Genomic DNA, 16,308 nt, shown 5'->3' with positions numbered 1-16,308 from the left:
GTAAGGGTCAGCTATCAGTGCCTGTCAGCCATTTTTAATTCTAAATATAAACCTGTTCTCTTTAGCACTTACAGTAGCATTTTATTTTCAGACAAGATTAAATGGTTTCATTGCGAACAATGAGTCTGTGAACTTTAAATTAAACAACTCTAGATGTTGAGATAAATGCCTATGATAATTTATATTTAGCTTTTTTTAGGTGTTAAAACTACTTTGCATGTTTGCAGTTGTTTATTCAGAAGTGTTATTTTAAGGTCATCAAAATTACAGATGATTTCATGACAGAAGATCTGATTATACAGGTCCATGGGACTTAGTATGTTTTAACTGGAGAGTTATTCTGAATTATGTGTCATGCCAGTAAAAGAGTCACGGGCACCAGTTGTTACTGTCATGTCTATGAGCTGTCAGTTGATACCTAGACCAAATGTTTGGCCTAACACCCAGTGGAGCCTTTGATTTCCCAAGTGTCAGATCAACCAGATTTCAACCAGTTAGTCAGGGATTACTCCAATGATTACCTGGTTTAGAAGCAACTAAAAATATGATGTGTAACCTTTGTGTCTTGTGATTTCAAAAATTATGTAAAGTTATTTGCAACTTTATTCTGTTTTTTCTTCAGGGTGCCTTCCACAATGGCAACAAAGGCACCAACATTTACACAGCCGCTTCAGAGCGTTGTGGCACTAGAGGGTAGTGCTGCAACGTTCGAGGCTCAAGTTAGTGGTAAGAATGTTTCCCACTTTGCCGCTCCATTATCCTAACGCATAACTCTTAAAATACTGAAGACTGGTAACAGTTTACCTGAGTGTAAATTAGCAACAGGTGTTGAACAAGATGAAGGTCCCATAAAACTGACCAGCGCATTTTGTCCCTTTGAAAGTGGAAATTTAGGTGTGATGTTTTAAAGTGCTTGTCTCTTTGGGGGGGAAGCAAGAATAAATGTCTTATTAATGTGACACCCATGAACCTTCTTGCAATTTAAAGTAGTTGCAGAAAGCCTCTGGACGTTAATCTATGCAGTACATAATGAGCCATCAATATTTGTGGCCTATTTCCTGAAAAAGATTACATTTATATTTAGTCATTTAGCCGATTACGAATTAAAAAAAAAGTTTAAATCTTTCAAAAATGTAGTTTTGTCAATTTAGAGTAGCCTACATAAGAGTATGCTACCTTGGCTTAAAATCAAATGAACATGGACTAAAATTACAAATCCAATTTTGATAGACTAGGATCTTTAAATAAATGTTTGCATAGTTTAGTAGAATTTTTTATGAAATACTGTCTCCTGCCAATCGCTTTTTGTTAATTTATGTTTGACTTCATGTTATGTATTATTAGACATATTTGTCCCAGTGTTTCCAGAAAAGTCAACCGGTTGACATTCCCTTATCAGATTTAACCACGGAAACTGTAGTGACCATGTTTTTAGTGCATTGATGATCTATAACCACAGTTTTACAACAAACACCATTGGTTAAACTCTAATTGCTGTTGGTAACCACTAAAATACTGCAGTACACTTTAATATTTACTATGGTAAGATTTAAAAACACTAGTATCTAGGAATCTTACTACATTGTACTATAATTAATACTAAAGTATACTAGGCTACTGTATTTTCTACTGTATTAGTTCAGTTTAAATCTACAAAATAATATTTTATTTACAATTAGTTAATATAATTTAGCCTACTTTGATGTCGTACTTTTTAGTATTTAATACAGTGAACTGCAGTGAATTACAAAATAATTTCATGCGGGAGCCATGTTTTTGTCTGTTTATTTAAGCCAGTTAATGTGGTTGTTTTCTTAAGGGAATAGTTTTATATACTACTTTTTTAAGTAAAACATATTCGATGCTTATTAGTGAAGGGAAAAGTAATAGCTATTTACGAACACAATAAATGTGGGTCTACACATGACAAGCTTTACAACACATATAAACGTCTACTCACAGGGAATCCAGTTCCAGAGGTGAGCTGGTTTCGTGATGGTCAGGTTCTTACTGCTGCCGCTCTGCCCGGCGCTCAGATCTCGTTCAGCGATGGCCGCGCTGTTCTGATGATCCCCGCCGTGACAGCCGCACACAGCGGAAGATTTTCTGTCAGAGCCACCAATGGCGCTGGACAAGCCACTAGCACAGCTGAACTGCTGGTTACAGGTATCTAATACATCGTGTAAATATGTTTTCTCGCTATGTACACACACATTTGTTACTATTTTTGCGATGGATCTATACAACATAACGTTACAGTTGAGCGAAATGTCATCGCAGTTGTTTTTGAGCTTCTTAAGATTTTTCAGCAGTAATTGTGGTACTGGTAAACTAAATATATTAGCATTGCTAACTTTTCCCGCCGTTCACTCCCACATAAATAACTGAGGTAAATGCGGTGTAGGCCTACTGGCTTTAAAAACTGTAGTAAAATTCCAGGAAAAACACGGTTGTTTAACCTTACAACACTAATAATGGTAAAGTATAACACAGTATACTAAACGTTTAATGAATTGATACTACAGAAAACTGTTGTATGCATTAAACAAAGTTCTGTAACTTCCATAATAACTTATAGTGTACCATATTAAAAACTAAAGTGTACTAGTACTATATTTTTATATGACTTCGGATAAATACCACTATGTCAAAACACCAAATAATAAGTGATCGCACTCAATATATTAAAATTATAATTGTAATTTTGGCGCCGTTGGTCCAGTCCACTGTTGTGCAAAAACACTGTGGGTTCGAATCCTGGCTCGTGGTCCTTTCCGAGCTCTGGTACCCCATAATTCATGTCTCTCTGCACTGTAGTGTCAGGAAAAACAAATTTTATAATTGTAATGATCAAAAAATTGTCACAAGAAAATGTCATAATAAAAGTCATACAAATTCAGGAAATTTCCTGTATTTTCAGCTGAAACAGCACCACCAAACTTCATTCAAAGACTACAGAGTATGACCGTGAGACAAGGAAGCAAAGTGAGACTGGATGTTCGAGTGACCGGAATCCCTACACCTGTGGTGAAGTTCTACAGAGAGGGAGCTGAGATTCAAAGCTCTGCTGACTTTCAGATTGTTCAAGAAGGAGACCTTTACAGTTTGCTCATCGCTGAAGCTTTCCCGGAAGATTCAGGAACTTATTCTGTCAATGCATCTAACAGCAGCGGACGCGCTACTTCGACCGCTGAGCTTCTAGTTCAAGGTAAGATTTTGTAAAGTATGCCTGGATATACTGTAAATACATTTCAGTTATGCAGTGATGTCCAAAAGCCTGAGACCACTAGTAAAAAAGTTTTTGATTTAATACGTTTCATTTGATTAAAATCAGCATACCTTAGAGTCAAAAGAAGTATAATCGTATTTTTAAATTTTAAAATAGATAGACAAATTTTATTTGATTTTTTCTCTACAGGAGAAGAGGAAGCTGTACCTGCCAAGAAGTCAAAAACAATCATTTCATCCACTCAGATTTCACAGAGCCGTCAGACTAGAGTGGAGAAGGTTAGCGACAGTGTCAACAAGCTTCTATAGCTTTTTCCAGAATGCATCACAACTGTCTGTTTTTCCCTTTTGATCACATCTTTATGTTTCCTCGACAGAGGATGGAGGCTCACTATGAGGCCAGTGCTACGATGAAAATGCAAGTAGAGGGAGGGGTTGTGACCCAGCAGTTGGCACATAAGACCCCACCCCGTGTGCCCCCTAAACCAACCTCAAAGTCCCCTACTTCACATTTGACTAAAGTGGCAGGTCATCGCCACCAGTCTCCCTCTCCTGTGAGGCATGTTAAGGGTCCAACGCCCTCTCCTGTCAGGTAACGTGTCTAAAGTTCACTGATCTAGACATATTATGTGTGTAATAATATTTTTTGACACTCATATTTGGTGATTAAATCCAAGAATGTAGTGTAGTATGAGAGAAAATGCATAGAAGAAAGAAACAGGTTCTGGGTGATGTGGCTGTGTTTTTAGCACACTTCATGCATGTAGGTCGATTAGACCCTGAGAAACCTTAACACAATCTTACTTTTTGAGTTGTAGCATTTTTAACAAAGTCTTAAAATAACCCTTTTCTGTTTTTACATTTCAGAGCTGTGTCTCCCTCCACAAGACTGTCTGTTTCCCCAATCAGACCAGTCAAGTCTCCCGTGATGACCCGCAAACAAGTCACACTGACCACTGAGGTCCTGCCTCCATGGAAACAGGCGGGTTACGCTTCAGAGGCCAGCTACACCAGAATGATGGCAGGAGCAACACAAGTCCAGATGACCTCCACCCAAGTTCAGATTGAACAGCGTTGGGAGGGTTCTGCTGCTATTCAACAACAAGCTGGCTTTGTCAAAGAGGTAAAGAATTTCCCAAGAGGCTGTCTCGCATTGAATATGACTGCATGTTTGAAATAAGAAGACCGTTTTAATGGTGGCAACACCTTTTTCTGTTTATTTACTGTACTATTTATGTTTGTAATGACAGAAATTTCTATTCGATAACACAAATGATATCTTGCAACCTAATTCTACTTGCATGTGAAAAAGGAGCAGCCAAACATGGATGAGAAAAGTATAGCTGTTGCCACTGTGGTAGCAGCAGTGGACCAGGCTCGTTGTCGCGGGCCGCTCGTCGGCTCCGTAGAACAGCCCAGTGTTGAAAGTGGCGTAACTGCAGTACACATTACGTCTCAAAATGATCAGGTAGTTTAGTCACAGTGCTGTGGTGACCCATCCAAACCTCATGCCCCCATTTTTGTGTTTCCACCAACTCCACAAAGATTTTTTTCAAGAATAAATGATATGTACAGTCTCCTTTTTCTTTAACCCATCACTTCATCCTTACCCCGTTTTCAGATATTCAGGTACACTATTTTTTTTAAAACAATTTGGTGATTTTGCTCACATTTTCATAGATGTCACATAAGGAATTCAAAGAGGAGTCAGTCTCAACTCTGATGACTCATAAAATCAATGTTGATGTTTCAACCACTAGTGAGAGATCATTGGAAGCAATCTCAACAGCTGCAGAGGTAGAATCTCAGAGAATTTATCACCGTTTTTAAGCCTTATACTAACTACCCTTTTGGTTTATAGTATAACCACATACATTAGCCTTTTAACCTCTTTGTTGTATTATCCCTAAGTTGTCATAACAGATCACGCATGGCTGTCGTGATACACATGACTGAGAGAATTTGTGGTGTAATCCTCCCAGATCTCATAACAACACTATCCATACCTCCTGTGCAACATACTGTACATGCAGACTGTCAGGAGCACGCTGGCGACGTTCAGATCATCTGTTGTCCATTCACTTTTGCTTTGTTTTGCAGAGAGCACCTTCTGTTTTTTATTTAAGGGCAGCATCTGTGTTTTTAGACGGGGCTGGATTCTGTTTATGCAAATGTGCTTCATAATGATCATGATTGCTTTTGCCAGGGTGATGGGAAAAAGGCAGAGGCAGTGGCTACTGTGCTTGCTGCTGTCGATCTTGCACGTATACGAAAGCCCACGCATGCTGAAGGGGCTCAAATGGAAGAAGAGGCTGATGAAAGACACCAAGAAATGCTAGCCACTAAACAACAGGTCACAAGTAAAAAGGAGATGTTGCTTATTCCGCCTGAAACGCCAATGCCTACCATTGAGAAAAGTGTACATGTCACTCAGGTTAGAATCATTTAACAGAAACGTAAAACAGTGGAGATCAATGTTTTTGTCGGACATCTTTTCAAATGATCCTTTGTTGATCTGTAATAGATTGAAAGAACTACAGAGGTTAGCTCCAAGGTGGAGACAGGCCTTGGACCTTCCCCTGTTCCACATTTTACGGTATCAAAAGTTACTGTACCAAAACCAGATCATAGCTATGAGGTAAGAAGTGGTGATTACAGGCAAGCAAAAATCTCTCTTCGACATTAATAACATTAACCAACTGTATGAACCGTTTAAAATTAATCTGAAAGATCGTCCTTCTTTCTATTTAAATTTGATGTCCTGCTTGCCCGAAACACCTTTTGTAAATTCTAAAGGGAAATATATGTACAGTGGAGTTCAAAAGTCTGAGATAAAAAAATATTTACTTCACAAAATAAAGTATATTAGTTTAAATTTGACAAGTTTTTGCAAAATACGTTTATTTACATGACATGAAGAAAATGTTTGATTTATTAAAGATTATTATGAATTTTGCACTATTATAAGTCTATTTAAATAAGTAGGCTTGTGGCATTGACCATGTGCAAAAGGTAGATATATCCATCACATACCAAATACTTTATTCTGAAATTCAAATGAATTTTTTTAAGATAATATTTAGCTTCACTTAAAATAAAATGCTACACTCACTTAGACTTTTAAACCCCACTGTGTGTGTTGAGCCCACTGTAATCGTAACATTATATCACTATCACTAATTATTCAGGCCAAACATCTTTAAAACACTTCATATTCAAGCTCCACCACATAACATTCTTTCCATCCATTAAACTCTTTAATTAAACCATTGAGTAACCGAGTTGTCTGTAGAATTGCTAACCACTTAATGTCTTTCCATACCACCCTTCTGAAGTTAAAACCCCTGATACTTCATCCCTGTGTCTAAACAAAAGTGCATTTGCTTTGTGGTCTTCTGTGGTAACATTGATCTTCTTGGGTTGGTCAGGTATCAATAGCAGGTTCTGCTATTGCCACACTTCAAAAAGAGTTATCTTCAACAACTGGTGCTCAAAAGATCATCAAGCCTGTCAAGCCACCAACTCATAAGATGGTAGAGACTCATGTGATCCCAGAGCCGACCCCTCCTCCTTTTAGAGACACTGCAGAGAGATATCAGACGCATTACGACACCGAGTTACACAGACAGATAGGCGTTTCGTTTACTGGGGAGGAGTGGTACACTCAGGTTTGTGGTTTGACCCATCACCCGCTTGTAAAGCTAACATTTCTCTTAATATCACTAGAGTGAATCTTCATCTACAAGAGTCTTGTGTGGTTGGACTCTCACTTATTAAAGGATTTGCTACAAAGCTAACTGTTTCCTTTCAGATCTCACCTGATTTGCTGAGGATTCTACCATTTCCTTTTTCTAATCTTTATTAGAATTTTTATTTTTTTTGATACAGAGAAACAACTCCTTCCCTTGTAACAACACTTGTTCCACATCCGCTAACAAAGAAATCATGTAAAAAAAATGCTTGGTGAAAACGTATATTTTTGTTTTCCTGCAGGCTGTTGAGACTGCAGCAATCCCCTCCGTTGTCAAAGAACCTGTCATGCCACCTACCTTGATATCAGTAAGTGTATTTACATAACATTTATATTAAATACCTACTTGACAATTTGCTTGATTCAATTTGGATTGCTTTGTCCAGGGATTGAAGAACGTGACTGTCACTGAGGGAGAAAGTGTGACTTTGGAGTGCCAGATTTCTGGCCACCCCACACCAGCCATTATGTGGTTCAGAGAGGATTACAGAATCGAGAACTCCATTGATTTTCAGATCACTTATGAAAGTAATTTTGCCCATTTGGTAATCCGCGAGGCCTTTGCAGAAGATAGTGGCCGCTTCACATGCACTGCTACCAGTGAGGCTGGAACCATCAGCACCTCCTGCTACCTGCTGGTCAAAGGTAGACATTTGCTTAAAATCAATCTGTTTTATATTAATCCTTGTACTTTTCGTGCTGTGTTTTAAAGAAAACGTGGCTAAAAAAATAATTATAATTTATATATTTATTATAAAAATTGGAACCCTAAAGTTGTTTGCATTCGAGAAACAAAATGAATCATTATTTATGTCTTCTATTTTCCCACTTCACAGTGTCTGAGGAGATTGAGGTCAGAGAGGAGATTACAGTCCATGAGAAACAGTAAGTTCACAACAATAACAAGGGCAAAATGTTACTGACCTTAAAAGGTAAAATTGGTGCCACTTTATTTTTGTAATTAAATTTTTTTATTGTCTCTTTTTCTTCATCAAGGGCTTTCCTTGAAGCCAAAGAGGAGACCGTGTCGGAAGTAAGCGCTGTCTCAGTGGACACTGGAGCTGCTGCCGCTCCTTTCTTCGTGAGGAAACCAGTGTTTCAAAAACTGGTCGAGGGTGGCAGTGTTGTTTTTGAGTGCCAGATTGGAGGCAGCCCTAAACCCCATATTTACTGGAAGAAGAGTGGAGTTCAACTCACTACTGGATACAGGTATAGACTTTGAGCAATTAAGAGTAATATTATGTCAAATAAATATTGTCTCTGTAAAAAAGAATACAACCATACTTTCCTTGTGATTTAACAGATATAGAGTTAGCTATAACAAGGATACAGGGATATGCAAGTTGGAGATTTCTATGACATTTGCTGATGATGCCGGAGAATACACCATCTTTGCCAGGAACCAGCATGGAGAGGCATCTGTTACCTCAAGCCTTCTTGAGGAAGGTTAGTTTTGACAAACCTCAATTCGCTGCTTTAGACATTTTTAAGGGTTCTTATTCTATTAAAGCTAATAAAAGATGTAATTGTGTCATTGTACTTTCACAGTCAGTAATAATTATGTATTAAGTGAGCAAAAGCATACAATAACAGAGTTGGTTAAGTATTTGGCTTGTATGATCAAAAGGTTAGCCACCTTTCGAAATAATATTAAAAATGTTTTTGTGTATTTTTTATAATAAAGTATTTAAAGTAAGGTATTGATTTGAAAAAAAATATTGTGATATTTTTATATTAACAGAGGAATATGAAGCCTATATGAAAAAACAGGAACTGACATTTGTAACTGAAGTGACCGCAATGGTGCAGGAACCCAGAGTGGCGGATGTGCCTCCTGTAGTTGTAAGCGAATATGAAAAAGAGCTCATGCAACGTAGGATGTCTCAACAAACACAGATGATGCAGACCTTTATCTCAGAGACGGTATGAACATACATGATAATGAACCTTGTTGCTGCATGATTTTAATAATTGTGTTTTTCTTTTATGTTGAGAAATAAATCATTTTAAATTGATGAAAAAATAAGCAAGGTATGCAATTTCTTACAGGAATTCCAAATATCTGCCATTGAGCGAAAAATAATACTGGAGATAGAAATCCGCATCCTTAAGATTACTTACCAAGAGCTGGTGATTGAGGATGGAGAGGAGATGATCATGAACGTTGCTGAGCATGAAGCTGTCACATCATCATTTAGCACTCCAGTCAAAAGCTACAGAATTTTGGAAGGAATGGGTGCTACTTTCCATTGCAAGATGGAAGGAAAGCCATTACCAAAGGTAATACATTTTAAGTTCTTTTGAAAGAAAGTTATTTTACAAACATCTAAGGTAGTTTGTTACCTGTTTGCAATAATATGTGATTTGTGTTAAACAGATTGCCTGGTATAAAGATGGCAAACGCATTAGACATGGAGGTCGCTATCAGATGGAAGTTCTACAGGATGGTAGAGCCAGTCTGCGCCTTCCTGTGGTGCTGCCAGAAGATGGGGGAATCTATACTGCATTCGCCAGTAACATGAAGGGCAATGCTGTCAGTTCTGGAAAGCTCTATGTTGAATCCACTGCAGCTGCCCAGCCTTACTTTCCTCAGGCTGAAGCTGTGAGGAGAGTCCAGTGAGTATCTCTTTGCTTTATTCTTTGGATAAGCTGGTATGTGACTGAGATTTATTGAAGTCATGTTACGATAAATTGTCTGGATATTTCACATTTACAGTTCGAATGTTTTCAGGTCTACATCTCCAATGTCTGCACGTTCAACTAGCTACTCGCCTGGACGGTCACCAGCTCGGTCTGTTAGCCGCTCTCCTGCTCGTAGACTTGATGACACCGATGAGTCACAACTCGAGAGGCTGTATAAGCCTGTTTTTGTACTGAAACCATCATCTTTTAGGTGTTGTGAAGGACAAACTGCAAGGTTCGATTTAAAAGTGGTTGGAAGACCAATGCCTGACACCTTTTGGTTCCACAATGGTATGTTGTTATTAAAGTTTATCGCTGCATTGTGTTTCTTTTTCTTGTTTGTGCCTGGTTTTTATTCTAATCATTATCTTTACTGAAGGACAACAAGTGGTCAACGACTACACCCACAAGATTGTGGTGAAGGAGGATGGAACTCAGTCAATGATTGTGGTTCCTGCCATGCCTCAGGACTCTGGAGAGTGGACTGTTGTTGCTCAAAACAGAGCTGGAAAGACAAGTGTTTCTATGACTCTTACTGTTGAAGGTATTGTTTGTTCTAGATAACCCTGTAAGATGTAGACGTCTGTGAAATGTTATGTAAACCCCTTTATTGTGTGTTATAGCAAAGGAAAATTTGGTCCGACCTCAGTTCATAGAGAAGCTAAAGAACCTCAGTGTTAAAGAAGGAAGTTTAGTTGAGTTGGCAGTTAAAGCCATTGGAAACCCCCTTCCTGACATTGTCTGGCTGAAAAACAGTGATATCATCTCTCCTCATAAATACCCTCAAATCAGGTAAGCAATTTGCCTTTAAAACCAAAGCTTTTGGCTGGTTATAGTCAGTTTTATGCTATTTGTTTGTCTTATATAATTGCTATAATTCTCACTTTAGAATTGAGGGAGCCAAGGGAGAGGCATGTTTTAAGATTCCTCAGACTTCCGGCGCTGATAGTGCGTGGTACACAGCCACAGCCATAAACAAAGCTGGCAGAGACACCACTCGCTGCAGAGTCAACGTGGAAGTTGAGTACACTGTACCTGAACCAGAAAGAAGACTTATCATTCCCAAAGGAACATATAAAGCCAAGGAAATTGCTGCACCAGAAATTGAACCACTGCATCTTCGCTATGGTCAGGAGCAATGGGAAGAAGGTGATCTGTACGACAAGGAGAAACAACAGAAGCCACACTTCAAAAAGAAGCTGACCTCAGTCAGGATGAAGCGATTTGGACCTGCACACTTTGAGTGTAGATTGACCCCAATCGGTGACCCAACCATGGCTGTTGAGTGGCTGCATGATGGCAAGCCGCTTGCAGCTGCTAACAGACTGCGCATGATCAATGAGTTTGGCTATTGTAGTCTTGACTATGAAGTCGCTTATTCCAGGGACAGCGGTGTCATTACTTGCAGAGCCACAAACAACTTTGGTGTTGACCAGACCTCTGCAACTCTGATTGTCAAGGACGAGAAGAGTCTGGTCGAGGAGAGCCAGTTGCCAGAAGGAAGAAAAATACAACGCATGGATGAAATGGAAAGATTTGCCCATGACGGTGGTCCCTCAGGAGTTACTGGTGATGACACAGCTGAGAAGACCAAGCCAGAGATCGTCTTGCTCCCAGAACCCATGAGAGTATTTGAGGGGGAATCAGCCAAATATCGTTGCAGAGTGACTGGTTACCCTACTCCCAAAGTTAACTGGTATCTCAACGGGCAGCTGATTCGGAAGAGCAAAAGATTCAGACTACTGTATGATGGCATTCACTACCTGGAAATCACTGATTGTAAGTCATATGATTCTGGAGATGTCAGAATTCTAGCTGAGAACCCAGAGGGTACAGCTGAGCACACTGTAAGGCTTGAGATCCAACAGAAAGAAGATTTCAGGACTATATTGCGCCGTGTACCTGAAATAAAGGGATCTGAAGCACTTGGGCCTGAACCTGGCAGAGTGTCCTTTGATGTTGTGAAGGTAGATAAACTTGCAGAACCTTCGCAATCAAAAGAGGTTGTCAGGCTGAAGAGGGCCGAGAGAGTTGTCCATGAAAAATCTACAGAGGAGACAGAAGAGCTGCGCAGCAAATTCAAACGCAGGACCGAAGAGGGCTATTATGAAGCCATATCCTCCGTTGAGTTGAAGTCTCGCAGGAAGGACGAGTCTTATGAAGGAATGTTGAAGAAGAGGAAAGATGAGCTTCTGCATTGGACCAAAGAGGTTACTGAGAGTGAGAAGAGAAAGGAAGAGGAAGAACGCAAACTTACTATTCCTACAATCAGACCTGAGAAAGTAGCCTTTTCTCCTAGCATGGAGGCTCCAAAGATCTTGGAAAGAATTCAGAGCAAGACAGTTTCATTGTCTGAAGAAGTTTGCTTCCGTTGTAGGGTTGTTGGTAAACCTGATCCAGAGTGTCAGTGGTTCAAAAATGGAATTTTGCTCGAGAAGTCAGAACGTATTTATTGGTATTGGCCAGAGGACCATGTCTGTGAATTAGTGATCAAAGATGTCCAGGCTGAGGACTCTGCTAGTATTATGGTAAAAGCTATGAACATCGTTGGTGAGGCATCAAGCCATGCCTTCTTGTTGGTTCAAGGTATGTGTTGTATGTTCTTATTCTCGTTATCATTGATTACAATTTCAACAATGGTAGAATTTGGGTTAACTTATACTGTTAATGTGTTTTTTTTTTATTGCAGCCAAACAAGTTGTTTCTTTTACCCAAATACTGGAGGACGTACATGCAAAAGAGAAAGACACAATGGTCACCTTTGAGTGTGAGACAAATGAACCATTTATCAAGGTAAAATGGTTGAAGAACAATGCAGAAATTTTCTCTGGAGACAAATACAGGATGCACTCTGACAGAAAAGTGCATTTCCTTTCTGTGCTGACAATTAACATGCAAGATGATGCAGAGTACACTTGTGTTGTATCTGAAGATGACCAAATAAGGACGTCTGCCAAGCTATATGTCGAAGGTAAGCACAATCTGTGAATTTTGTATTTCATCAAATTTGTTTGTGTTTAATTTAAACAAAGCTTTGGGATTTTGGTCAAATGTACCTTGTGAATTGATATGCAGGCGCAGCACTGGAAATCATTAAACATCTGGAGAGCGTTGAAGTGCCCGAGTTGTACTCTGGAGAGTTTGAGTGCGAGCTGTCCCGTGAAGATGCTGAGGGCACCTGGTACTTTGAGAACAAAGAAATTACCCCTAGCCTAAAATTTGTTGTGTCCTCTCGTCGTGGCCGACACAGCCTGTCTGTAAGGGATGTCAAGAAGGAAGACCAAGGAAAATATACTTTCAAAGTGGGCCGATTTGAAGACGAGTGCCACATTGAAGATGAAATGTAAGTATAATTTGTAAATATAATATATAATTGTATTATACACCATTTCAACCAAACATAAGTGAATTTAAATGTAAGCACAAATTTAAGAATTTGAGCCTAATTAGCTGTTGGTTCTTACATTTTCAGTTATTTAAGTGAACTTTGAATGTTTTTGACATGATCTGTCTCATTGCATGGTGATTTAAAACAAGTTTAAATGCATTTGTGCAAGATACAGTAGGGGCAAAGTTTAAAACTTTGTATTATGCAAATAACTTTCTCATCTCTTTATTTTCAGTGCGTCCAGTAACTCTGATGCAGGGGCTCACTGACTTGACCGTTTGCGAGGGTGATATAGCCCAATTGGAGGTGCGATTCTCACAGGAAAACGTGGAAGGAACTTGGATGAAAAATGGTCTGCCTATCTCTGCCTCTGACAGAGTTCACATTGTCATCGACAAACTTGTCCACAAACTTCTGATCGAAAATGTCAACAAGGATGATGGTGGAATGTACTCATTCAGTGTTCCCGTTCAGTTTATTTCTACAAGTGGAAAACTGACTGTTCAAAGTAAGATAGTGTTTGATAGTTATGAATCAAGGTTGTTCAAATATTTCAATATTTATTGATAACAAATAATTGTTTGTATTACGTTCACAGCAATCGAAATCGTAAATCCCCTAAAGGATGTTCATGCCATTGAGGGTACGAAGGCAGTGCTAGAAGCGAAAATCTCTGCCCCTGATGTTAGTTCTGTGAAATGGTACCAGAATGATAAGCTCATCGTACCTAGTGACAGAGTCCAGATGGTTGCCAAAGGGTCAAAACAGAGGCTGGTTTTGAACAGATCATTTGCTTCTGATGAGGGCAAGTATAAACTGGCGGTTGGCAAAGTGGAAACAACTGGTAACCTGACTGTTGAGAGTAAGTAGTTTTGTGAAATGTCCTTATGATTTCTAAATACAAGAATGCTTGTAAAGAAAACCTTTGTGGGTTTCTATTGTTAACTAACATGTTTATGTCTTGCAGAGGTCAGCATCGTCAAGCACATGGAGGACTGTGTATGCACAGAAACTCAGAATGTGACTTTTGAGGTAGAATTATCCCACAGTGGAATAGATGCTTATTGGACCTTAAAGAATCAGCCGCTGAAGGCTGGACCCAAATACAAAATAGAGTCCAAAGGGAAGCGCTATAGTTTAACCATTATCAATGCCATGAAGGATGAAGAGGGCCAGTATGAATTTGCAGCGGGTGAAAAGACATCCAGTGCAAAACTTACTGTGTCAGGTATGATATTTGTCTCTTGTCAGATCCCTCTTGACATATCAAATCTACTGTACATAGACGCGGCCTCACGGTTATGGTTTTCTTCCAACAGGAGGCGCTATAAACAGGCCACTCTGTGATGTGACTGTAGCAGAATCCCAAACTGCTGTGATGGAGTGTGAAGTTGCTAATCCTGCCTCTGAGGGCCAGTGGCTTAAAGATGGCCATTCTGTTGTCTTTAGCGACAATGTAAGGAGCGAGGATAAAGGTGCGGTCCGCCAGCTTGTCTTCATGATCACAAGACCACAAGATATTGGAGAGTATACCTATCAAGTGGCAAACTCCAAAACATCTGCCAACCTTAGAGTTGAAGGTATATTTTCCTTTTTTTAGCGTAATAGTCGCTGAAAATCTACTGGAAATAGCCGTTATTAACGTTCCTAGTTGAATTCCTTTTTCATCTTTAAAATATTTTCCATTGCATATGACTGATTACAAATGTTTCTTTTGTAGCTGTGAAGATTAAGAAGACATTGAAAAACCAGACAGTTACGGAAACACAAGAGGCGGTTTTCAGTCTTGAACTCACCCATTTAGATGTCAAAGGATCCCAGTGGATCAAGAATGGGATTGAAATTGTTCCCAGTGATAAATATGAGATAACAGTGGAGGGAATGGTGCATACCCTGAAGATCAAGAACTGCAACACCCAAGATGAATCAGTCTATGGATTCAAACTTGGAAAGCTCTCCGCTAATGCCAGACTGAATGTTGAAAGTAAGTTCATTGTTTAGTTAAACCAATGGAAAAATAAATCCTCTCGAGAAATTCTCTGGAAAAATAAATCCTAATTTGTGGTTTCATTCTTTTGCAGCTGTTAAGATTGTGAAGAAGCCAAAAGATGTTACCTCCCTGCTGAATGAAACAGCATCATTTGAAATGAGTTTGTCCCATGATGACATTCCGGTTAAATGGATGTTCAAAGGCCAAGAGCTCAAACCCAGTGCCAACATTCAAATAATGTCAGAAAGGAAAGCGCACAAGTTGGTCATTCAGAATGTTGAAGAAGTCAATGCTGGAGAATATACAGCTGTTGTTGGACACTTGCAGTGCAGTGCATATTTACATGTTGAATGTAAGTACAAATTTAAAGATCTTAAATTTACTTAAATAAAAACTAATAGCATTTATTAATGCCCTATTCCTCAAACATGTAACATTTGTCATGAAGGATGGTTGAAGTGTCTTATCGGGTTTAATTTTTTTATTATAAATAGTTCTTGTCTCATAACGTCTCATGAAGTCATGTGTGAACCTTACATTTAAAACATATGAAGGTATATTTTGTCTAATTCACTACTCATTAAAATCATTAAATCCCTACAATACTTGTTCCAGCTTTGAGAGTCACAAAACCCTTGAAGAACCTTGAGGTTCCCGAGACCCAGGTGGCCACATTTGAGTGTGAAGTTTCGCATTTCAATGTTCCGTCCACCTGGCTGAAAAATGGAGTTGAGATTGAGATGAGCGAGAAGTTCAGGATTGTGGTCCAGGGCAAACTGCACCAGCTGAAGATCATGAACACCAGCCGAGATGATTCTGCAGAATACACATTTGTGTGTGGAAATGACAGGGTTTCTGCAACACTGACAGTTAGCCGTAAGTTCTGTTCCTATTATTTTCTAGTACTGAATTTCTCACCGGAAAGGGAAATCCAATGTTTGTTTCCCCCTTAGCTGTCCTGATCACATCTATGCTCAAAGACCTGAATGCTCAGGAGAAGGACACCATCACATTTGAGGTGACTGTCAACTATGAAGGCATCACCTACAAATGGCTGAAGAACGGAGTTGAAATCCGTTCCAGTGACAGATGCCAAACTCGGACTAAACAGTTTAGTCACTCTCTAACGATCCGCAACGTACACTTTGGGGATGTTGGAGAGTACAAGTTTCTGGCTGGATCTGCTGAAACTTCAGCAAAGCTATTTGTTGAAGGTAATATCTGCTTTAAAATGATTGTTATTAAATGCGTTTTGTCTGTTGATAATAA

At 39.2% G+C, this 16,308-nt stretch overlaps 1 protein-coding gene across 1 annotated transcript in view; it reads left to right on the top strand.

The window, feature by feature from the left end:
- Window positions 1-16,308, top strand: part of LOC130427112 (titin-like) — a 156,361-nt gene that overhangs the window by 1,061 nt on the left and 138,992 nt on the right. The window contains 34 exon segments of the mRNA XM_056754159.1: window positions 623-726; window positions 1,963-2,166; window positions 2,921-3,208; window positions 3,419-3,507; window positions 3,606-3,820; window positions 4,096-4,351; window positions 4,541-4,696; window positions 4,909-5,025; window positions 5,435-5,662; window positions 5,753-5,866; window positions 6,657-6,896; window positions 7,222-7,287; window positions 7,366-7,624; window positions 7,816-7,864; window positions 7,976-8,188; window positions 8,283-8,425; window positions 8,721-8,902; window positions 9,029-9,259; window positions 9,357-9,595; window positions 9,711-9,952; window positions 10,041-10,205; window positions 10,285-10,453; window positions 10,551-12,247; window positions 12,351-12,632; window positions 12,737-12,969; window positions 12,971-13,004; window positions 13,285-13,557; window positions 13,648-13,911; window positions 14,017-14,277; window positions 14,369-14,629; window positions 14,770-15,033; window positions 15,131-15,391; window positions 15,655-15,915; window positions 15,993-16,253. Coding sequence (XP_056610137.1) covers window positions 636-726; window positions 1,963-2,166; window positions 2,921-3,208; window positions 3,419-3,507; window positions 3,606-3,820; window positions 4,096-4,351; window positions 4,541-4,696; window positions 4,909-5,025; window positions 5,435-5,662; window positions 5,753-5,866; window positions 6,657-6,896; window positions 7,222-7,287; window positions 7,366-7,624; window positions 7,816-7,864; window positions 7,976-8,188; window positions 8,283-8,425; window positions 8,721-8,902; window positions 9,029-9,259; window positions 9,357-9,595; window positions 9,711-9,952; window positions 10,041-10,205; window positions 10,285-10,453; window positions 10,551-12,247; window positions 12,351-12,632; window positions 12,737-12,969; window positions 12,971-13,004; window positions 13,285-13,557; window positions 13,648-13,911; window positions 14,017-14,277; window positions 14,369-14,629; window positions 14,770-15,033; window positions 15,131-15,391; window positions 15,655-15,915; window positions 15,993-16,253 — 8,308 coding nt within the window. The 5' untranslated portion in view covers window positions 623-635.

The sequence above is a fragment of the Triplophysa dalaica genome, chromosome 8 (genome assembly GCF_015846415.1).
Source record: "Triplophysa dalaica isolate WHDGS20190420 chromosome 8, ASM1584641v1, whole genome shotgun sequence".
NCBI lineage: Eukaryota > Metazoa > Chordata > Actinopteri > Cypriniformes > Nemacheilidae > Triplophysa > Triplophysa dalaica.
The sequence above is the reverse complement of the archived record's forward strand: the minus strand, read 5'-3'. Positions and strand labels throughout refer to the sequence as shown.